General features: G+C 40.0%; 2 protein-coding genes across 2 annotated transcripts in view; one reads left to right on the forward strand and one right to left on the reverse strand.

Moving 5' to 3' along the window:
• Relch (RAB11 binding and LisH domain, coiled-coil and HEAT repeat containing) overlaps window positions 1–4,597 on the reverse strand; it is an 81,392-nt gene extending 76,795 nt beyond the window's left edge. Inside the window, exon 1 of the mRNA XM_051203917.1 lies at window positions 3,999–4,597. Within this exon, the coding sequence (XP_051059874.1) occupies window positions 3,999–4,524 (526 nt within the window). The 5' untranslated portion in view covers window positions 4,525–4,597. The remainder of the gene's footprint in view (window positions 1–3,998) is intronic.
• Window positions 4,598–9,238: 4,641 nt separating this feature from the next.
• Window positions 9,239–23,770, forward strand: part of Pign (phosphatidylinositol glycan anchor biosynthesis class N) — a 101,245-nt gene continuing 86,713 nt past the window's right edge. Inside the window, exons 1-10 of the mRNA XM_051203903.1 lie at window positions 9,239–9,323; window positions 10,180–10,416; window positions 11,208–11,329; window positions 12,369–12,467; window positions 13,032–13,138; window positions 14,850–14,974; window positions 16,018–16,148; window positions 17,387–17,503; window positions 19,574–19,614; window positions 22,904–22,963. Of these exons, the coding sequence (XP_051059860.1) occupies window positions 10,196–10,416; window positions 11,208–11,329; window positions 12,369–12,467; window positions 13,032–13,138; window positions 14,850–14,974; window positions 16,018–16,148; window positions 17,387–17,503; window positions 19,574–19,614; window positions 22,904–22,963 (1,023 nt within the window). The 5' untranslated portion in view covers window positions 9,239–9,323; window positions 10,180–10,195. The remainder of the gene's footprint in view (window positions 9,324–10,179; window positions 10,417–11,207; window positions 11,330–12,368; window positions 12,468–13,031; window positions 13,139–14,849; window positions 14,975–16,017; window positions 16,149–17,386; window positions 17,504–19,573; window positions 19,615–22,903; window positions 22,964–23,770) is intronic.

Raw genomic sequence — 23,770 nt, forward strand, 5'->3', positions numbered from 1 at the left:
GGATGGGGGGATTAGGAAGCCTTGGTAGGAATGTAAAACAGCCACTGTGGGAGTCTGTGTAGAAGCTCCTCCAAAAACTAACAGTAGACATATTATAAGACCCAGCTGCACCATTTGTGGAAATATATACCTGAAATATTGTCAGCACCCTATAGCAGTCCTTGCACATTCACAGCTATTTCTGTACTATCCATGACAAAACACAACACACACACACACACACACACACACACACACACACACACACACACACACACACACAGAGTCTAGATGTCCAAACACACACAACAGAATTTCTCTGGAAGGAAATGAAATCATAGCATCTACAAGAAACTGGATGTACTGGAGATCATAATATTAAGTGAAATAAACCTGACTCAGAAAGACAAATAAGCTGTTTTCTCTCATGCCTGGTCTTTACATTTATTTTTCTGTGTGTATACATGGGTTGTATGTGTATAAGAAAGTAAAATGAAAGTTAAAAGGGGGACCTTAGTAGAGGAAAATTACAAAGGGTGGAAGGTGAGTAATGGAATGCATGTGACATAAAAATGCGAGAGAGCACAATTTAGAGGGAGGGAAGAAACAGCAGATGAGAGGCACAGATGTATGAAATGCTGTAACAAAACCCACTACTATGTATGCTAATTTTAAAAATTAATATAAAGAGACAATGTGCTGTCAAGTGGGTAAAGGCAGTTCCTACCAGGCTTGACTATCTGAGTTCTATCCCTTGAACTCATGTAGAAGTAGAAAGAGAAAATTAACTCTGGCCTCTGATTTTGGGTACACACACATTTACATTAAAATTTATTAATTAGCTCATGTTGAGGCTTTCACATTCCCTTCGCTCTCCCGTCTCTTCTTGAAAGTTCCAAATATGCCCTTTTATTTGTGACATGTTCCCAACAACTGTTTATATGCCTTGCCTCTCTACTATATCCTAATTCATCTTATCTCATTCTTCTTTGTTTTGTTTTGTTTTGTTTGAAACAGGGTTTCTCTGTGTAGCCCTGGCTATCCAGACCTCTCTGTAGACTAGTCTGGCCTCGAACTCAGAGATCCACCTGAATGCTGGGATAAAAGGTATATGCACCAACACCAGCTTCATTTCATATTTTTTGACTTTAACTATCTCTGACAATATTTTCCACAGGAAAATAATCCACAGGATTATTTACTTCACATTTGTATCCCAGTGCAAGGAAATGTAACTCTTAACAACAGTAACTAATCATAGTAAGGTAGAAAAAAATCAAATAAGAATAAAGACAGAGGAGGAGATCAAGCCACAGAATAAGGGTAAAACTGGTATTTCAGAGGCAAGCTGAAAGTATGAACTAAGGCAGCACACAAACACAGAACTGAGAGATGGCAGAAATAACATAAAAGTCTGCTGACGCTACTACTTTGAGCAATCTTATACCTTTACAACAGGACTAGCAGGTTTTAAAAACAAACTCACTTGCAATTTTTGAAATGCGTGAGACAATCTGGAAGGCTACACCCATGCTTACAACTTTGTTTTATTCTCCCTGAGGCTGAGTCATGCTCTATCACAAGAAAAATCACATGCAATCATGCAGCTAAGCTTCTTGACTAAAAATCATACAAGCTGATTTGGCTTTGTTAGGTGATTTGATAAAGAGCATGTGCTTGGAGCTGGCTGGTAGTTAAGTAGAAACTCAACTGATCAGATAATGTCACACAAATATTAATATGAGATATCCCCAAAGCCTCAAAAGACTGTTGCAAAAGTGGGTGGGGGGTTGGGGGGGGAGACCCTAAGACCTAAGAGCCAGAGATCGGGAGGACTGGAAAAAATAGTCTTTTGGACATGACAGGACTAATGATAGCTAATGACTGTCACTTGACAAACTCTCTCATCAGGACCCAGCCCAATAAATTCACAGCTGCTGTGGTTGCCCTGAACAAGACCTGCACAGGATCAAGCCAGTCAACATTCCAACAAGAGCCAGGGAGGGGATCCCAAGTCCACACAACTACCCGGGGAACAAGGACAGTAGATAGCTTCTGGGGGGGGAGAGTCAGTTCATTAAGGGCATGGCCTGTGGTAGGGCAACCATGCTCCATTGAAGGGGCTCACAACCACGAATGAAGATGAATGGTAAGTAGTTGGGGAAGGAATGGAAGATGGACACGATCAAAATATATTGTAGGAAATTATACAAGAATTAAAATATTCTATTAAAATATGCTCGGTTGTCTGTGGAGATAGCTTACAGTCACATGTGTGACTTTGCTCACTTCCAGTTTAATGCTATGCAGCGTGGCTACCCTGATGAGATGAAGAGATGCTCCTGACAGATGGTTCATTTCTCCTCCATATAGTATTATGCTTTCTTAATGCATCCTTTAGTTACCAATTTTGTATCACCTTGCTTGCCTTCTGTGTTGACTGACCATTTTGAGGAAAGATGCTCTGAATAAGTAGGCTCTTTTCTTGATTATATACTGAAACAACCTATCTTTTGCTGAGTTGTACCTTAAAAGCCGACATAATATAGGAGCTGTGTAGAATGAATGTTAAGATAGAGATCTGAGTTCAAGTGCTGATCGGCCACTTAAAAGAAAAATAAGAAAACTCCTCATTGTCTGACCAGTCATCCTTTCATTCATACACACATGCACACATAAAACTAGGCAGATACAGCACAGTTTGTCTATCAGATGCAGGGCCCTAGGTTTCATCCCCAGTACTGGGAAAAGAGAGGCAGGAACTCCAAGCTAACCAGTGGAATAACTATATTAAATCATTACTTCCATCAAACCAAATACAAAAAGAGTTGAAGGCTATGACGTAGGTTAAAAACCAACTAAGACTGGGATGCCATAAAGTACTATAAAAGTGACAATTGCCCTGGGTCCTGATGAGGGAGACAATCATTAGATAATTTAGGCAGTTATAAAAAAAGGAAATGTGCTTAGGATTTACCCCATACAAAATATGCCCTTCCCAGTACATCAAACTTTAGTAATTCATGTCTCTGGAATCATTCAAAAGTTTAGACACTTATAGAAATCAATTAGGCTTATTTGTTAGTAAAATTCCAGCTGGCTTCAGGGAACACACCAAAGTATTAGCATCAGTGAGGGAAAATTTTGATGCCTCTCCAAATGATCCTGAGAACCCTCATATAAAGTAAGTAATGACTATATCAGTGACCACTTTGCTTCTAAAAATGATGCAGCAAGAAGAAAAAATAGATCCCTAGCTTATTCAAAGAAAAAGAGCCTACACAGTGGTTTGTGGTGAAAAAATTGGCAGTATACTCTTGGTTTGTTCCCTAGCTTTCCCTTACAGCGAATACTAAAATTGGGGTAGTGAAATTAAATTACGTCGCCATTATCTAAACAGGACACATATGAGGCAGAGAAATCCCATTTCCCTCTTCTTATTAGCATAAATTAATATACAAAATAATGCAAAAACCAATTTCTGAGTTAAGGCTCCCAAAGACAAAGGTCTTCAGTGGCTCCGACTCCAGAAGCGCCGACGTTTCCTATTCTGTTCCCTTGCGAATCAAAGAGTTACTAAGAAACATCATTTCCTGGTAGTGTGATTGATTCAAGGGACTGGGTTAAAAAAAAAAAAAAAAAAGAATAATAAAAAAGGAAAAACGCCTAGAGCAAAATGCCCAGGCAATAAGGAAGCATTGCAGAGTGCCACAATGGCCAATAAACTGGAAACTCTTGATGTTATAGGTCTCCTATACCAACGGGGGTTGGGGGGTGGGTACGGGGGGCAGAGCAACGCACCTGCCAACGATCAGAGCCATACAAAGCACACACAAAGCACAGCTACAGGGTGATCATTTTGCTTCCATTACGTAGGGCTCCTCCCACCTCGCGCAGTATCGACTCTCTTCCTCACAGCGACCCCCCAGACCCAGCAGCCGCCCCCAAATACCCCTCGACAGCACAGTAACCCTCCCGATCCCACGTCTGCAGGTGTGGCCGGCTCTGCGCCCACTTACTGAGCTGTCCTCCGCCCGACGTCGTACTGGGCTCCCGACCTCCGGCGCCTCCAACGCCGGATGCCCCGGGGATCCCGGGCGCCCCCAGCCCCGGTGGGGTCCCACTCTGCCTCTCGAAGTTGCCAGGGTTGGAGAAGTAATCGCGCAGCCGCGGTAGCTCGCGGCCGCTCTCCAACAGCTCCGTGTGTAGCTCCAGGGCAGTCAGCAAGTACTGATCGCGCAGCAGCTGGGCGGCGATGGCATCGATGGACAATCGCGCGGGGGTCTCCCCGCCGCCCGCCAGGGCCGCCGGAGGGGCGGCCGCCTCCACGGGGAGCCCTGGCCGCGCGCTGCTCCCCAGGGCCAGGGGGTCCTGTGGCGACAGCGAGCCCGCAGAGCCAGGGTCTAGGCCGACCCCAGCGCCCAGCCCAAGTCCAGCCCGCCGCTCCTCGGTGGCCGCTACCTCGTCGTCGTCCTCATCGGAATCGCTGAGGAATGGATTTACGCCGCCGCCACTGCCACCACCTCCGGGCGCCATCGCCGCCATCTTACTGTCAGGAGTGCGGGCTTCCCTGGCCGGCCCGACAGGCCGCAGGCTGAATCCCCGCTCGGTCCCGGGAGCCACCGGGCACTCAGACAGTCCGGGCGCACCGCGTCCCTCCTTGTCGCCTAGAGACCAGGCCGGACCGGGAGGCAGGAGGCCGGGACGCAGCAGCCCCCGCCGCCCCAGCCGCCGCTGCACCAGCAGCGGGCTCTGCAGGCGTCTTCCTGGTCTCTACTCTCGCGAGAACTGGCTTGCGTCCCGTCCTCGCCCCGCCCCCGTCCCCGCCTCAGCCCCACCCACGTCAGGCCTGGGAGTCGGGAGATTGAAGGGCCCGCTCCGGACTCAAACGTGAAGCCACGCCCACAGCCCCTCGTGGATTGGCTGGAGTTACTGGGGCCAGGCCAGACAGTTATCGCGAGAGCCGCGGGGACCTGGGCGTGCTGGGGGCGTTCCCTGGAGGTGCAGAGGCGCAGGTGGCTGAGGGGCCGGGGCCCGCGGAGCTTAGACGGGGCGGACGGACCGTCCCGAGACCTTGCATGGCCTCGCGTCCCGACGACGGCGTGCATGCTGAGGAGGCCCGGTCCCCGAGACCCGGCCCGAGCCGGATGAGCCCCAGGTAAATGCCGGGACCCTTGCTCTTTAGTGTGGCCGCGCCATCCCGGTGGCCCCGCGCACGCCCGACCGCAGCCCACGCAGAGGCTTCTTTGCGCTTCCGCACTTGGAGATCTACATTGCAGGGACTCCGTGCGGTTAAGGGAGGGCGCCCCATCCGTGCCCGGGGGAGGGGGGTGGACCTGGAAAGCTGCAGCGTGCAGATAGAGCCCGGGAGGAAATTGCAGCGCCGAGGTTCGAGTTGCCTCTGCGCTCCTCTGTCTGTGAACTGCCTGGGCTTGGGTGACGAGCTCAGCCCTTGGAAGTCACAAACGGTTTGCACCGTAGGAACGTGTCAGCACTAGCCTGCACAGCTTCGATGACAGGATCATGTCCGTCCCCGTAGGACACATTCAGTGGCACCAACATCGCTCTCAGCTTTTTGTCCAAATCCATTTTTAAGACAATCTTCTGGAACTTTTCTGAGTTCGTTTAGGCTAGAGTCAAGGTTTTTATTGTGGCGCTTAAGGATTTAAAAAATTGCACGCTGTAGAGAGAGTTGATTTCCTTTATGAAACCTCACTATGGGCCCGAGTTGGGAAGATCGTTTATCTTTCCTGTTACTCCTTGGTTGTAGGCTGAGGTGGTGTTTCCCTGCTGTTAGTTAGTATTGGACTGCTAGTTCTGATAGCTTCTATTTTGTTACGCACAGATTGCCACTTTTCCTGGTTTTACACTTCTTTCCCTGCTATAAACAGCTTCCGAACAGATGATACAATTAATAGGCAGCAGTGTTAACTACCCGCTTTGTTACAAGGAAGCACTGAGGTGTCTCCTTTAGCTTTGTGGGAAATGAAAATAGAACATTGTTATATGACCTTCTGTCCGGTTACTGGTTTACATGTAAAGTATGCCAGAAGCTAAATGCAGGCTTTTATTTCAGTTTAATCACTATCAATAAACTAAAATTTGATTTGAACTAGGCTTTGAGAGTTTTTGTTTTGTTTGCTCATTATTATTGTTGTTTGTTTGTTTGTTTTTAGAAACTTTTAAAATACTTTGTGATATGAAGGTTCGTGGAGAACCTTGGGGGTTTCGCGGAGAAATATGGGGGTAGGTGGGGTGGATGGTTTAAGTTGGGGATAGGGAGATGGGGAGAAACTTAATCCAAATTGTAAAAGACTATAAGGAACCTTGCCACATTGTAAAGTAATTGAAAAACAAGTGTTAGTAGTAAGGCTCTTGTTGTTGATGTTTAAATAAAACTTTACCTTGCAATTCTTTGGGTAAATACTGTTCTATGCCATTTATTGATGAATCTGAAAAAAAAAAAAAACCAAAAAGATCTTTAGTATCATGGAAATAGTATAAAATGGCCAGTATGGTATTGTGTTCCACATTCTTTAGCAAAAGGGATGACCAGTCCTGCCTTTGAGATTGACCAAAAAAAAAAAAAAAAAAAAAAAAAAACCCAAAAAACAAACAAACAAACAACAACAACAACAAAAAACCCCAATGAGTGGCATGGGAAGGACATGAGTAGGAATACATTTTCTATGTACACCTTTTCCTTTGTAATGAGGAAGTTTGGAAAGCTACATCCTGTGTTCCTAAGGAGAACTGCAGTTAAGAAGATAGAAGAGCCTATACACATTATTGATTGTGTGTGGAAATATTTGAGCCTAAATTTTCTCAGCATTACTTGCATTCATCTGCCCAGGGGGATAATGGAATTGTGAGTGCTCTTGTCACTGTGCCTAGTAGCTGGTTGGCAGCAGATGCTACTTACTATGGTCAGTTATTAATTGATGCAAGTGTCAGTGGCTGATGGAGCCTGGAAAAGCAATTAAGCCAGAAAGATCAAAAGAGCTTTAATTTAGGGTCTAGATTCTAAATCGCAAATTGATGATAGCTTTAAAATGTTTGCCTCTGAGTCTAAAGAAGCTGAAGGAATAAGTTCTTCTGTGACTGACTTGCTATACACATCTGTAATTACTATTTCTAGTTCCTAACCTATAACTGGGCTAGTTTATCTAACTGCATGCTCTCAGCAAATCAACTGACCAGTCTTCCCATTGGGTAACTTTGCCTCTCTGCATCGTGCATGAATAGCTTTAATGTGGGATATTAAGAATGTCTGACCTCTTCTTATAATTTATTAATTGTTATTGAGAATTTTCTTTCTTCATTGGAAGACTGACCCAGATCAAAGCCTTTTAGGCTGACATCTGAGTAAGAATGTCTCTTAGCAATAAAAATATAAAAGGTAGGTTAAAAAAAAAAACACTAATCATTTAGGTGTTGAAGTTACTTGAGGATTTAATAGTTTTAAATAACCACAAATAGCATTATAAATGCAAAGTTTGGTTGATTTAACAATTGATAGAGTCAATTACTTCATTAGATTTTAGTTATAGCCCACAGATGTAAACTAGATTTTTATAGGCAAGTGAATATGTGTGCTTTAAATTTTAGTAACTAGACATTTATTTTGGAGGTTTCCAAACAATTCAACTATGCAACGAAGCTTTCCTTTTCAATAAATGTGAATAAAATGATTCCCTTTAGAGAAAAATGTTATATGGCAATATTGCTTGAGATAAATGTTATTGGATATAATAAACACTATATGAATATTCACACTTTTAGATCACTGCAGCTTCATGTGTAATAAATTATTTAAACAAAATGTGGGCTTTTTTGTGTTTGTTTTGAAAATATCTTTGAAGCTTCACTGATTTTTTTTTTTTTAATCCAGGTAACCCAAACAGCAAAGCAAAGCGACCTCTAGTGGTTATTGCACATATTGGTATTGTTTATTCCACAAATATTTGAGTCTTTGCATGGAATTGTGATGGATGCAAATGATGGCCTTTCCTGCTGTCCTTGAATTATCATGAAGTGACAAAAACAGACATTAAATCATCAAAGGCATAGTTATGTACTGAGCTCACAAGTCTACCGCTGAGCTAAATCCAAAGCCCCATATAGACATTTATCATATGGCTGCTCTTGATAGCCAAAAGTGGAGGAAAACTACTTCAGTGTTGTTTACTTTGGGATTTGTTAGCAAAGATGTTTTTATGGGACAAGATGTGATAATGGTATGTGATATATCAGTTTGTTTTTAAGAGAAGTGTCACAGTACCTAAAGGCATTGCCACTGAACCCGAAGACCAGAGTTTGATTTCAGAGTGGCCTTCTAATCTCCACATTTGTACCTTGGCATGCGTGTGCATATGCATGTGTAAGCAGGCACACAGACACATACACTCATAGACACATATACACATGTGTACATGCAAACCAATGCACACACAAAAACGTAGTATCTATTTTTTTAAAAAAATATATATAAAGGTTCCTACTTCCATAAAAATGGAGAGAAGATACATTTTATTTATTTATTTTTGTTTCTTTGGAGGCAGGGTTTCTCTGTGTAGCCTTGGTTGTCCTGGAACTCACTCTATAACCAGGCTGAGTTCACATGCACAGAAATCCACCTGTCACTGCCTCCTCAGTGCTGGGATCAAAGGCATTAAAGGCGTGCACCACCACTGCCCAGTGATAAGATACATTTTAAAGAAACTGTTGACAAGCTTTTGCTTAGAACCAGTGTTCTCATCCTTCTTAATGCTGCAACAACCCTTATGTTGTGACCCCAGCCGTAAAATTATTTTCATTGCTACTTCATGACTATAATTTTGCTACTGTTACAAATAATAAAGTAAATATCTGTGTTTCCCAATGGTCTTAGATTAACCCTGTCAAAGAGTCATTTTCCCCTAAAGGGGTCACGAGAACTGGCTTACAAGGTAGTAGAATCCTGGCTAAATTTTTTTGTATTTCAATTATCATTTTTTCAGAATACTATTGTTATGATGATGCCCGTTCTATAGTTTAACAGTCCTATAAACTAGGAAGCAAGCATTGCATTGAGGGATTAGGTTGCAAAATTAATCGTTGTATATTTTGTTCACCCTGAATTCCCTTAGAATAAAACAAACGTCTTCTAATTTGACCTTTTAGTTCATTTTCCTTTTTTAAGTTTGTTTGTCTTTGGGAAGCACACTTACAGTGCCTCTTTCCTCTTTATAGGGCATTCTCCATCCTCGGGATGTTTGGTTAGGAAGAGAATAAGATGTGTCTGTAGTTCTGACCTTTTGTATTTTTCACCTCAAGGTCATTATATGTACCTAACACTGCTTCAAGTAAGAGAAACTCTACTGTTTAATTTCCTTTCTTAATCTGTAGACATATTTACCAACAAAAGCAAAGTGATAGACTGATTTGAACTTATTCCTAGGGACATTTTGATCTTTGAGGTTTAATGGCACACTATCTTATCATTGAAACGTTCAGTTGGTTTTCTTTAGCATTTGTAAGCTCATCAGATCTCTGATAGGCCTTCCTGTTGCTCTTTTCTAGGGACACACAATTTCTAGTCAATGAATAAATAAACCCTTTTTATTGACTTAGGGAAATAAAGTATTTACTTAAGGAGTACAGATTTCTGAGGCACAAATGAAGTTTAACTTCTTGTGTGTAACTGCAAAATAGATGGGATGCATGTTTCTCACTCAGTAATTTTTGCTACTCAAGAGAGTTAGACAAACCCCCTAAGCTGATTACCAAAGTTAAAAAAAAAAAAACCCTCAAAAAAATTAAAGGTGTAAGTAATTTAATAAAATTAAATTCTAAGAGTAGGAACAGAGTTGTGGGCACAATCAAGAATGGCCTGAGTTATACTTTCTGAGTTATTTAGGATTTCTTGTGATTGACCCTAATTAGGACTTTGCTAATTAGTGTTCCTTTGCTAATTAGTAATTAACTGGATTAGTTACAGTCTGTTAATACTAATTGACTTCTTTTTGCTTGGTGTATGTTAACATGTATTTTATTTCAGTGTTGTCCTGTTAAGCAGTGTTTATTGTTGCCTTGTAAATGAGGGAAGTTGTAAGTCCTATAGTGTCCTGACCAGTGTGTGTGCAGCCATTAGATTGGAAGAAAGCTCCTCCGCAGCTGTGTCCAGCCTGAGTTTGTTTTCTGTTTTGGCTTCTCTTGCAGATAGCTCACTGTGGATATGCTGCTGTTCTTTGCTTTGGGATTGCTTGTACATTTTGTGTTCTTCGCCTCCATCTTTGATATTTATTTTACATCTCCTTTGGTTCATGGAATGACTCCTCAGTTTATACCATCACCCCCTCCAGCAAAAAGATTAGTCTTATTTGTTGCTGATGGCCTGAGAGCAGATGCTGTTTATGAATTAGATGAAGATGGAAACTCCAGAGCCCCTTTTATTAGGTAAGGGTTAGAGGTGCATCTTAGAAATGGTAGATTGAGTTTAAGAACATAGATTTTACTATGAACTATGAACTGATGAACATTAGCTTACAGGTGACTATCTCTTAAGTTTTTCTTTCTCTCCCTTCCTTCTTTCCTTCCATCCTTCCTTCCTTTTTTTATTTGAAACAAGGTCTCACTATGCAGGCTGGCCTGGAACTTGCTATGCAGACCAGGCTGGCCACAAACTCAGAGATCAGCCTGCTACTGCCTCCCAAACTCTTGGATTAAGGCAGTGTACCTTCTCCCCTCCTCCATACCTGACCCTTGTTCCCCCCCTCAACTGTGGTGTTCATATTGTAGATTTTTCAAGTTTGGTTTCCCCTAAACATATGACACCATGGCCTTTGTCCACCAAGTACTATACTGCATGTGTTAAGAACAAAGACTTTGTTTTATATAGCTATATACTGTCCTCACATCAAATCAAGTTTAACAATATAATATTCTGCATGTCATTTTTTCTACAGAACCAAACATCTCTGCATTGTGGCTTGAAACACTAGGGTGTAGTTTGTCTTTTATTTCCCTAGAATAGGGGAGTATTTTCTTCTTCATATTACCCAGGCACTTTCATGGTTCTGTGGTAAATTGGTGGGCAGTATATTGATTAGCCTCAACTGAGTTTTGAGATTCCTTTCCATCTTAAAATCAAATTTTTGGTTTGAGTCCTTGTATAAGAATCTGTCTTAAAGCTTTATGAGAGTTTTAATATTAGCATATGTTAACTGTTCATCCCATTTGTCTTTTAGGAATATTATAATGCATGAAGGCAGCTGGGGAATATCTCACACACGTGTGCCAACAGAATCTCGGCCTGGCCATGTAGCCCTAATAGCTGGGTTTTATGAGGATGTCAGTGCAGTTGCCAAAGGTTGTGTTCTGAAATAAAATGCTTGCTGTATAAACAATTTTTTCCCCCACTGAATCATGTTTTTAAAGATTTGGTGTGTGGGTGGGTGTGTGTGTGTGTGTATGAACACAGATGTGTGCGGGTGCCCATGGAGACCAGAAGAAGGTATTCAGCTCCCTGGAAGTAGAGTTGCAGGTGGTTGTTGTCATTTTGAAAAAGCGGATCCAGAGAGACACCATATTGTTTTTCAAGACCTGGATCTAGCTCTGTAGACCAGGCTGGCCTCGAACTCACAGAGATCCACCTGCCTCTGTTTCCCACGTGGTGCTGGGATTAAAATTAAAGGCATGTGCCACCAATGCCTGATCCCCCTTTTTTTTTTAAGTTAGGGGGAAAGAATTGTAGAAAAGGGAAAAGGGGAGCGGGGGAGATTGGCCTCCAGGGATGAGAGCAGTCAGAGAGAGGGAGGGAGGGAGGAGGAGGGAAGGGGGCATGGGAGGTCGGCAGGGCCCTTTTAAAAGGGAACATAGTGAAATAGTCACAGGTAGTGCTCTGCAGCACAGCAGCGGAGGGCGTGTCCTAACAGCTCCAGTACAAATACTAATGGTTGTGAGCCACTCAGTGTTGGTGCTGGAAACCAAACCTAGTTCATCTGGGTTCGCAAGAGCAGCAGGTGCTTTCACCTGAGCCATCTCTCAAGCCCTATGATTGTGCCTTGAGATTCTTTGACAAGTTTTGAGCATGCCTTACTCAAATGAACACACCCTGGTATTGATTCTGGAATTAACTTTAGTTGTCATCATTGTGTTCTACTGAAAAAGTATGTATGTATGTATGTATGTATGTATATTAACACAGCTTTGTTAGACATTTCAGTCAAGAATTTAAAAGTGATTACTAAGAAATAAATTATCCACCATTATTTTAAGATAGGCTATAATATGCCTAATACAATCTGAGTTTTATGTGTTGTCTTCAATACTATTTAAAGAATGCTTCCTATTTTGTTGTTTTTTTTTTAACCATATTCCTGTTTTCTTCTTTTCTTCATTACTCAAAGGATGGAAAGAAAACCCTGTCGAATTTGACTCCCTTTTTAATGAGAGCAAATACACATGGAGCTGGGGAAGTCCAGACATCTTGCCTATGTTTGCCAAAGGTAAGAGATACTGAGTATATTTCCTTAAGTAGCAAATAAGTCAGAAGTAAATGCTTTTGTCCTTGCAGTATTGGGGACAGGACTCAGGGCCTATTACATAGTAGGCTCTTCTGTTAACTCGAAGTACTCTATCCTGTAACCTCTTGAGAGCACACGTTTCAATGGAAATAAACTCCAGAACTTGTTTTTATTTTATTGCATATTAGGATTTTGACTTTGGCAAGTTAAATATGTTATTTTGAGGATAAAAAATATGTTGATGTATTTAACATGATTTATGGCACATTAAAATAAGTGTTATTTCTTCCATAAAGCACTTTGTAATTGATTCTGCCTGCTTGTAAAATTCTTCAAGTGGAGTCAGGTACGATGGGGCATGCCTGTAATCCTAGAACTCAGGAAGGTTAATTTGAGGCCATGAATTCAAAACTAGTGTGGATAATATAGCAGGATTATCTCAAAGCAACAGCAGAAACACTTTTGATTATCTCATGTTTTATGACAGGTTAAAGGTTTTGGTTTTGTTTATTTTAAATGTGTGTTTTCCTCACATTTTCTTTCCAGGTGCCAGTGGTGACCATGTTTATACCTATAGTTATGATGCCCAAAGAGAGGATTTTGGTGCACATGATGCCACTAAACTGGATACCTGGGTTTTTGATAACGTTAAGGTGTGTGTGGTTTGGCTTTGTTTTGAAACAGGCTCTTCTATGTAGACCAGACTGGCCACAGTTTGGAACCTTCTTGCCTCAGTGTCCTAAATCCTGCTTTACATGTGCGGACACCCGGGGAAGTATTTGCTATGAAGTGGTTATTAACTAAGTACACACTTACGTAGAGTCCTGGAAATTTATTTCATCTCAAGTTTAGTTTGCTGCCTGTCTGAACTTGAGCATTCAGTGTCATACCATGCTATTTTTAAAAGAAATGCCATGTTCTACAATGGCTAATAAAACTCTTCTTTGAAATAACCCTCTAAAACTTTGTGTTCCTTAAGGTAAAATGAGGCCTAAATTAGGATCCGCAAAAACCTTCTTTCCGTTTCTCATTTGATGAGTTACTGCAGGCAGCTTTCACTCTGTTGACCTTGGAGCTTTTGTCTGGTAGTAGTGGTCCATGTGAGATGTAGAGTATTTTGAAAATTCTGTTTCAAACTAATACTTTTATAATACCAAAGAAATGAGATTTTAAAGAAAAATTAGGGGCTGGACAGATGGCTCAGCAGCTAAGAGTACCTACTGCTCCTGTCGAGCCCCCAGGTTTGGTCCTTAGCACTTACATTGAGCAGCTTACAGCCACCTATAACTTCAGTCCCAAGGATCTGACACGGTCTTCTGGCCTCCTCAGGCACCTGTGTACACTCGGGAAACATGCATATCATCACGTATACATTAAAGAAAGAAATCTCCACAAAAGAAAGAAAAATCACATAAGCCAGAACAGATTAGCCAGCTAGCCTTTATTAAAAGCTCACAAGCTTCTTCGAGTAGCAGAACTTTAAAAAGTAACTTTTGTTGAGACACAAGCTGAGCTCTACCTTATCAGCATTTCATAGCTTCTCAAGTCCTGTGTCTGTGGTTAAAAGGCTAGTCATGGAAAAAACTATAAAGTTTAACTGGTTAAGGAGAATACAAATGGAATTGTAAGAGCAGTTTTATCCTTGAATAATTTTTGTTAATTATTCCACTTATACTTTTAAATAGTTTATTTTTCAGCAATACTCATCCTGTTGAAAGGTAGCATCTTTTAAATCTATATACATTTATTTAAACAATAATGATACACGTTAACATCATCTGTATATTTAAAATAATTTTAAAGCTCTCTCCTTGGGTATTTGCATACATACTTATTAATGTGGGTCAGGGTGAATTATTTGTCTCTGAAAGACTTATGGATCTGGTTTATTATTGTAATATTAATGTAATAAGTTCTGAACTGTACTTTGTTAAGTGGCATTTCTCCACCACAGGATACCTAAAATAGGTCCTAGTCATGGAAGAGGAAGTAGTTAAGTTCTCACAATCTTAGTAAGAGGTCTTAGTTTTACCGAATTGGAAGTGGGCAGGAGACAAAAATGACCCATTTCTAAGTATATTTAAATATAATAAATGTTCTTGAACTGTTCCCACCAGTGCTGTTGAATATTTACCTCTTAACAAAATAGTTCATTTTTTTTTTTAAATTATAGTAGATCTGTGGTAAGAATGGTATGAAATGAAACTCCCTTTTCTATAATTATTTGCCTTATTGTATCAGAATAGCTGAATTGATAACAGAGATTTCATGTTGGTATATCTTGATGACAAAATGAAACTATATAAGATGAATTAATTTCATAGTCATTTATAAATTAGTTTTCACCCCATTTGTTACATGTAGGACTTCTTTAACGCTGCAAGGAACAACCGGTCTCTGTTCTCAAAAGTGAATGAAGAAAAAATTGTTTTTTTCTTACATTTATTAGGAATAGATACAAATGGACATGCTCACCGACCATCATCAAGGTAATTTTAATGTTGTGTTCAGTTTGATCTTGTGGGAAATAGCTATTCTGTTTGAAGTTTTGGTGTAATATGAAATGTTCTTTGTAATTATGACAACAGAAGTAATACTCTATGTGACATTTATCTTGTATAATGTTCCAGCTATATGATGTATAATTTTATAGTGGTGAAAATCACCTAGTTTTGGCCATACTGCACATTAAAGTAAGTGAAATAGATCTTGCACATACTCCATATCCTTCATTTATCAAGGCCAGAGAAAAATGTCTGAATTACCCAAATTTTGGGGGTATTTTCAGTAGACCTCAAAAGCACAAACATTTTATGGTATTAATTTTTATAACAGAAGATGTAATTTCTTTGGGTGTTTATTTAATCATCATTGTATCTACCAAACAATTGCAAAAAGTGTTGCTTATTAATTCTTTGGTGTTATTCTCAGCTTTACAAGCCATAAGAAGTAATCATTTAAATTTTTTCCTTTATTTTGAATTAGTTTTTTATTAACTGTAATGTCTGCTGGTTTAATTACTATCATGAATATCTCAGATTCCCCTAGTTTAAGATAATGCACTGTTTTCATTAGTGGAATATGTTCTTATTAAAATAGCTTTGTTCAACTATATGGGAAGCTTGAGTACAGTTTGTTCTCAGTACTGCAGTAGACTGAAGTCACAAATACTTGATAGGATGGGAATATTCTGTATGTTAAATAATGACACTTTCCTAATCAGGTCACTGGAACGGTTTATACGACTCAAACTTGAATGTCTCCATTATCATGTCTAGAATTTGAAAAGTGTTTATTAAATATTTACTAATCAATATTTTCCTTTTAAAATGTTTATGAAAACTACTTCAAGGTTTTTAAAATTCATTAAAGGAAAACATTAGTCTTACTAGGGGCTCTGATTTTAAAATAGTAAAGATTAAATCTGAAAGCATTTCTTCAGTTCTTGACTCTAAATGTAATGAGTCTTGGGTTGAATAAATTTGATTTCTCTAAATTAATTTAATTTTTTCTTTTGTTTCTTTGTAAACAGGGAATATAAGGACAATATTAAAAAAGTTGATGATGGAGTAAAGGAAATTGTGTCAATATTCAAGCATTTTTATGGTGATGATGGGAAAACAGCATTTATCTTTACCTCTGACCATGGAATGACAGACTGGGGTTAGTTTTTCTTTCAGTGCTATCTTGGCAGATACAGCTTACAAATATTATGTTCAGAAGATTGGATGTTTGCAATTTGCAAGTGTCCAGCATGTAATTTTATGTTTAAAATGGTTAAATAGTCTCACCTTCTATAAAAGATCTTTTTGAGAAGGTGGAAAAACAAACAAAACCCAGGTACTTTTAAATTGTTTTTCACACTTTTGTACTAGAAAAGAAATTCTACCTGGGGTTGCATACATGTGATGGCAGAGGGAGTGATGGTAGTTAAGATGTGTTACTGAGGACTGCCAGGGCAGCTGGACCATGTTAGGTAAGGCCACGCTCCCCAGGGCAAACACGGTTTGTTCTCAGAGAACAGTCTGACATAAAGACGAAGTTTGAGTTTTTGAATCACAAGATATAGTTCTAGTGAGCTGGGTTACATTTTATAAAGGACTGCTTTGTGTTGCTCTATTTACAGTGAGGCTGGAAGAAAAGGATTTTTGTGTCAGTTACTTGTGCATAGCTGTGACCATGAGAGCACCTTAAGAGGGAGAAATATTTACTTTGGCTTACTGTTTTAGAGGATTCTCTGTGGTTGGCTGGCTTGGGCAGAATGCCGCGTTTCTGGGGATGTTTGGCAGAGGATTCTTTACCTTGTCATAGGCAGGAGGCTAAGGTAGAAAAATGGGGACGAAGGGAGATTATTACCCTCAAAGCCATGCCTCCAGTGACTAAGGATTTAAGCTAGCCCCTACAGCCCAATGATTCTGCAGCCTCCCTCAGTATTTAATATGTGAACCTGTAGGGAACATTTTATTTTCAAACCATGTGAATCCACATAGCTTGCTGTCCTTTTTAAAAGCCTGGGAAATGATTCCCCTGAAAATGTCTTCCCTCCTCTCTCTGCCTCTGTCTGCCCTGGCCCCTTCTGTGGTGATACTTAGGCTTTGGTGTATATGTGCACACATGACTTAGATGTCCCATCCATTAATAGCCACCAGTTTCCGTCACTTTGGTCAGTTATGTATCACTGCAGGTATTGCTCCCCCCTTTAAGAAGCAGCTTCTTTGACTGAAGCCTACAAAAGCCCTAATATATGGATGTCGGCATAGTTATTGAGACGACAATATGACAGTCACATCCTATCCATTTAGCAAAAACCTTTGCCTGCCTTACATGGGTCAGCATGTCAAACACAGCATTTGGAGAGGGTTTGCATTGTCACCTGGTGACTCTTGATGTCCCTGCTGTAGGTTCCCATGGGGCTGGCCATCCTTCAGAGACTTTGACTCCTTTAGTCACCTGGGGAGCCGGAATCAAGTTTCCTGAGAGAGTATCAGCTCAGCAACCTGATGACGAATTTTTAAAAGGTACCAATTTTGTCTTTGTTGTCAAAAGCCTGTGTATAGCATTTTAAAATACAACTAAAACTAAAGTCAACATTTAAAAAGACAATGAGTTTTCAAAAATCATTTCAAATCTCTCATTTTAGTGATTGTGTCATTATTTTTGTCAAATGCAAACGCTCCAAATCAAGGGGTTGGTTAGTTTGTTTTCTCTCCTTCTCTTTCCTCAGAACTATTTGTTGAACAGTCTCCAATATACCACCCTTAGTAACTATTTTGGCTTTTTTGGATGTCTAGGATTTAGAAATTTTGATCTTGTTTTATTATGTTAAAAATTTGACTAGAAGTGACTAAGAGTAAAATAAGAAAATGCACAGTTCCTTAGATGTAAATTTTAAAGTTAACTATGATTTCCAACTTAAGCAAAAATCATATTAATTATGAGATTGCAGTATCTAAAAATATATATCCCTTATATGAAAAGCTAGATGTAGTACCAATTTATTTCTTTCTGGACCCAGGTGAAGACAGCACAGCATGTTTTCGTGTAAGTCATGTTGAATTTTTCATTATGGTATTTATGTATTGTCAGTGCTAGCAGAGAACACCAGGCCAGGTCATAGGCCTACAGAGGAAGTATTTGAGAAAGGTCCAGAATACAGCAGTAGTATTCTGATTCTTCCAGACTTACTTAAGCACAAATGAGTAGAACTTAGAGAGCATTTTTATCTACTGTGCTATGTGCTATCTTTGGAATAGTTCTTGTTTCCATAGATCTTAGTACTAGCACAGGGTTGTCCAGCTCATGGTCCACATGTGACCAGCCAAATATAAAACCATAAACTTACTACTAGGCGTGTTTAAAACCTAAGGCTAAGATTTTTTTTTTTTTTTTTTTTTTGGCATTCATTCATTCATTCATTCATTCATTCATTCATTTTGGTAACTCAATTGAGCCATTCTTGAGCATGAACTTTGTACAAGATGACATTGTATCCCAGTGGCATATAAAGCAGATGTATATGTGTACTCATGCAGGTCATGGAAACTTCTGTAGGAGATCCAAGTTATTAGGAACAGAAATGAGTCAGTTCCGTATTAGGTATGTTTTATTGCTGTGGTAAACACCACGACCAAAAGCAGTGTGGGGTGGACCTCAGCATAAGGTCTGATACCCTGAACCTGCTGGAAGGGACAGTAGGCCCAGGAAAGGACACTCTGACCTGGAACTTACTGCAAGCACTAAGCTGATAAACGGGACTACAGGAAAGAGCTTGTATTTAGATTATAAAAATTACTCAGAAACTAAACAACAACAAAAACAAAGATTGTGGCATGGCACGGAAAGTTCTGAAAAGATGAAATACAGATGGGTGAGAAATGAATACTTTTTTAATGGTCAAATCCGTACCCATCGGGGAAATGCAAATCAAAATTACTCTGAGATTCCATCTTAACTCGGTTGGAAGTCCTAAGCTCCAAACACAAAGAACAAATACTAAAGATGCTGTGGGGGAGGGGTTGCCTACTGACTGCTGGTGGGAGTACAGGCTGGTATAGCCACTGTGGGAATCAGTGTGAGTGTCCTCTACAGCTGAAATAGATCTATCCCGTGAAGGGTTTAAATGCCACTTAATATGCTGTCGTAAGTTAGTGCTCATAGGAGCGTCACAGCTAGTTTTAAATACTGGCAGCCCGCAAAGGGGAGGGAGGGTGTGTTGGCTGTGGTCCTTGCCTCAGTATCGGAGCACAGCTGTGGTCAGTGGTGACCTGGCTGGCAGTTGCCCTTAGGCTTGTGCTTCCTTCTTTGTTTCCTTGGATGTTTTGAACACTGTATTTCCAAATGAGTGTGTTAAAAGCTTAATAGATCACACAGAAAATACTAAAGATTTATTCTTCAGTTTTTCTTTTTAAGCATCATTTAGAAATATTCCTCTGCTTTCTTCAACGTCTTTTTTTTTTTTTTTTCATACTTGGTTTAAGAGAGAGTTTCCAATACTTATCCTTTAAGTGGAGTGCCCAGAATGCCTGAAAATAAGGCGATCTGTTCTTGTTAAAAATCTTAACATCATGTTTTCAATCTATGTCTGTCAGAATGGAAATTGGAAAACTGGAAGAGGCGAGATGTCGATCAGGTACCTATTTAAATTAATTATGTTATTCTTTATAAATATTTAGAGAAACATGCAAAACTAGGCAGCAATACTAGTGTAGCAGAAGCAAAACTTTTTCCACCATATTTCTCTTATTAGACTACTTTTAGTGCAAGTTCTTTGCTTGTGCCAATTAAAAGGAGAAAACTTCAGGTGGGTGAAGCTGAACTTGAGCTGGCCAGGTGGGTGATGTGATTGACTAGTCCTGACCCTGAGTTTAGTCCCCAGCACCTAGATTGGCAGAAGTGAATCGACTCTACAGGGTTGTCCTTTGATTTCCACGTGCGTGCTAAGGCGTGCACGCTTCTCTCCCATCCTCCACCATACATACAATAATAAGTAGATACTGTTTTAAACTCTTAATTGAAAGTAAAAGACTTCTTCCAGGGGCCTCAGCTAGGCAAGAGTTCTTGTTAAGAAAGTTCCACCCGAGTATAAATCCCTAGCACCCACATACGTCTCTGCGTAGCTTCATGCGCCTATAGCCTTCCTGTCGGGAGGTGGAGACCTGCAGATGCCAGGAGCTCACTGACTGGTCAGCCTGCTCAGCAGACAGCGAATCTTTGGGGGCAGTGAGAGACCCTGTCTCAAAGTGTAAGATGGAGACCAATAGAAGAAGATGTCCTGTATGTGTGCCTGCATTCCACCAAACACATGTGTATACATTATACCTCCAAATACATGTGTATACACTATACTTCCAAACACATGTATAGGCATTATACCTCCAAATACATGTGTATTCACTATACCTCCAAATACATGTGTATACACTATACTTCCAAACACATGTGTACACATGTGTATACACTATACTTCCAAATACACGTGTATATATTATACCTCCAAATACATGTGTATGCACTATACCTCCAAATACATGTGTATATACTATACCTCCAAATACATGTGTATACACTATACCTCCAGATACATGTGTACACATTATGCCTCCAAATACATGTGTATACATTATACCTCCAAATACATGTGTTTACACTAGATCTCCAAATACATGTGTATATACTATACCTTCCACCCCAAGGCTGTTTCCAAGTAACAGAGGGAGTTGTCATGTGTTCCGGGTGGTTTTATGTCAACTTGACACTAAATAGAGTCATTAGAGAGAAAGGAGCCTCAGCTGAGCAAATGCCTCCATGAGATCCAGCTGTAAGGCATTTTCTCATTTAGTGATCAATAATAGGGGAGGGCGCAGCCCATGGTGGGTGGTGCCTTTTCTGGGCAAGGTGGTCCTGGGTTCTATAAGACAGTGGTCTGAGGAAGCCATGGGAAGCAAGTCAGTAAGCAGCACCTCCATGGCCTCTGCATCAGCTCCTGCCTATGGGATCCTGCACTGTTTGAGCACCTGTCCTGACTTTTGTCAGTGATGAACAGTGATGCTGAAATGTAAGCCAAATATAACCCTTTCTTCCCTACTTGCTTTTTGGTCATAGTGGTTTCTTGTAGCAGTAGATGCTCTAACTTCAATACTATGTAAATTGAAGTTTACAAGCTTTTTACATTTTGTTTGACTTCCTGTAATGTTTACACTGCTTACATTCAGTTTATTCCCTTTATCTCAGTTACTGTTTCCTTAATTAATACATATTTTACTTTTCACTGTGTTTTAACCTAGAAACATCCTTGCTAATGCAATGGGAAAAGTGAGAGAGTATAAATTATATAGCTATAGATACTTTGTTATAGGAGAATGTGTGTAAATTGAGAAATCTAGACTGAGTATTGTCTATAAATGTTAAGCATAGGGTTGTTGAATACACGGTACTTAGACAGCTATCTTCACTATTTATAGAAGGCTTGCCATCACTGGGTTGTGACTATGAGAGTAGTAGGTAGCTTGTCTTCTAGGTCATGTGTAAGGTGACATTTTCTTACTAAAGAGGGTAAATCAAGGTCTGGGGATTCAGTTTCATGTTTATTTGAAAGTTTGTTTCTAGGAGCATAATAAAAATAGTATTTTCCTTTTAGGATCAATGCATAATACCCAAGAAAACGAATATATGTAACATGTGATGTATATGTCTGGTAAACTCTGCTTAGCAAAGGTTTTTCCAGGAAATTGAGAGTTGAGCTGAGATAGAAGAATAAGCAAGAGTAATGTTAGAAAAGTCTCTCGTGTTCAGATTCAAAGGTACCATAGGATGTCAGGCAGAAACAGTTAGGCCCAGGTCTGGTAGAGCATGATGCACCTTGGGCACTTAATTCGAGAAGCTTGAGGAAGCTTTTGGGGGTGTAGGGGGAAGAGAGAGAATGTGTATGTATGGCTTCAGGATAAATAGATGCCATGAGAGGGAGTGGAAAGACTTGAGGAAGGGTTTGAATGCCACCAATTTTGTGGGAGTGGCATCAGACTTCACAAACTCTTACATCAAGCACTGAACAGAGATGTACTTACAAAGGAGCATCGTGAAACAGAAGGGCTCAGTAATGGGGAGGCATGGCCAGAGCAGCAGTTGAAGCTGCCCTTCATTGCAGGTTGTTATGTGATGGGCACATGGTAAATTTATTTAATCCTGCTGTCGCTTTGTAAGGGAGAAACATATATATTTAACTGATAAGGAAACTGAGTCATCAGGGAAGTCTAGTAATAACCTGCTGAAGTTTCCAGAGCTAGCAAAGACAGGATTTGAAGGTCTCTTCCAACTTCCAAGTATTATACTACTTGACAGATTTTGAGGACTGATAGAATTAAACTTAGGAAAACAGAATCTATTGTTTCCCTTTTGGTGAGATGTCTTTGGATGATAGTGGCCAAAGTACATTGCAATAGGATGAGGAGTGGATAGACAGATGAAGAATCACAACAGGAACGTACACATCTCTCTGAGATGGGGGGCTGAAAAAGAAATACCCACAGTGCCATCTGGGCTCTTCTTCCTCACTGGCCAGCCAGGCTTCCTTCCGATGAGCTCATTCCTTCAGAGCTTGTGCACATTTCTCCCGATAGCCTACTGCTGGTTCTTTTGCATGATACTGAAAAACTCACACAAAATAGTCAAGTTCTTAGCTAACAGGGCAAGTATTTTATGATTTTGTTTTGTATTGATGACCTTTAATGGTTTCTTGACTTAGTTTGTAATAAGTTCATATCTAGCAAATGGCATTTAAAGACACTGATACATAAACTGTTTAAAGGTTTTTGATTGTAGTAAGTGTGGTGATAGTTCAAATATAGTTGTATTTGAGGATGCAATTTTCTGGTTTACTACACATGCTAGACTCACTAGACTTGAGCTCTTCTGTTTCCTAGGCTGATATTGCACCACTGATGGCGTCTCTTATTGGAGTTCCCTTCCCTCTTAATTCGGTGGTAAGGAATAACACTTATTACCAATACTCCATATTGAAATGAAATTTACTTTTTATGTGCCCCTCTATAATCTTTATATCTAAAATTGTATTCTTTCTTGCTTATCTATATCTAAATAGATATACAATACCTCATAATTGAGCATTATAACATGGGAGAAAGTTTTCCTTTAAATGTTTTATTTTTTTAAAAGATACACGATGTTTTCTAGTAACAAGTGACATATGTAAATAACTTTTTGATTATAAGCAACAGAAACTGAGTCCCTTTAGAGGGGAAATTATTAGGAATATATTAATGGCTTGCTGGATTACATAGCTCATATTTGATATCACCAGGAACCATGGCTGTGCTGCTCAAGGCACCAGCTCTCGGGTAGACTAAGATCATCTCATAGTTGCTGTTTTCTAACTCTAAAGAACCAAATAAATATATATAAGTTGTTTGGCTTGTCCACAGAGGAGGACAGGGCCTCTGATTACTCTTTTACCATATTACATCCAGTGGGGAGACCCCCAGCAGGAAGTAGTAATGCTGTAAAGAATCTGCTCAAATGGTGAAAACCAAAACATAAACTAAAAAAATTCTCCTTACAAGCAGTCATACTGACTTGATTTTCAAAGTCAAATTTATGTTAAAGATGGAATATAAGTCAGAACTTTAAAAAATACGGGCTTGACTGCCATAAGTATACCTGTGTGTGTATGTGTAAGGTAATTTTGCTTTAAATTGAATAGACTATCCTCATGTGTTTTATATATGTGTTGTATTTGCATCCTTTTGTTTTTCCAAAAAGTATTATAACGT

Source organism: Phodopus roborovskii, unplaced genomic scaffold (assembly GCF_943737965.1).
Source record: "Phodopus roborovskii unplaced genomic scaffold, PHOROB, whole genome shotgun sequence".
NCBI classification, from domain to species: Eukaryota; Metazoa; Chordata; class Mammalia; order Rodentia; family Cricetidae; genus Phodopus; species Phodopus roborovskii.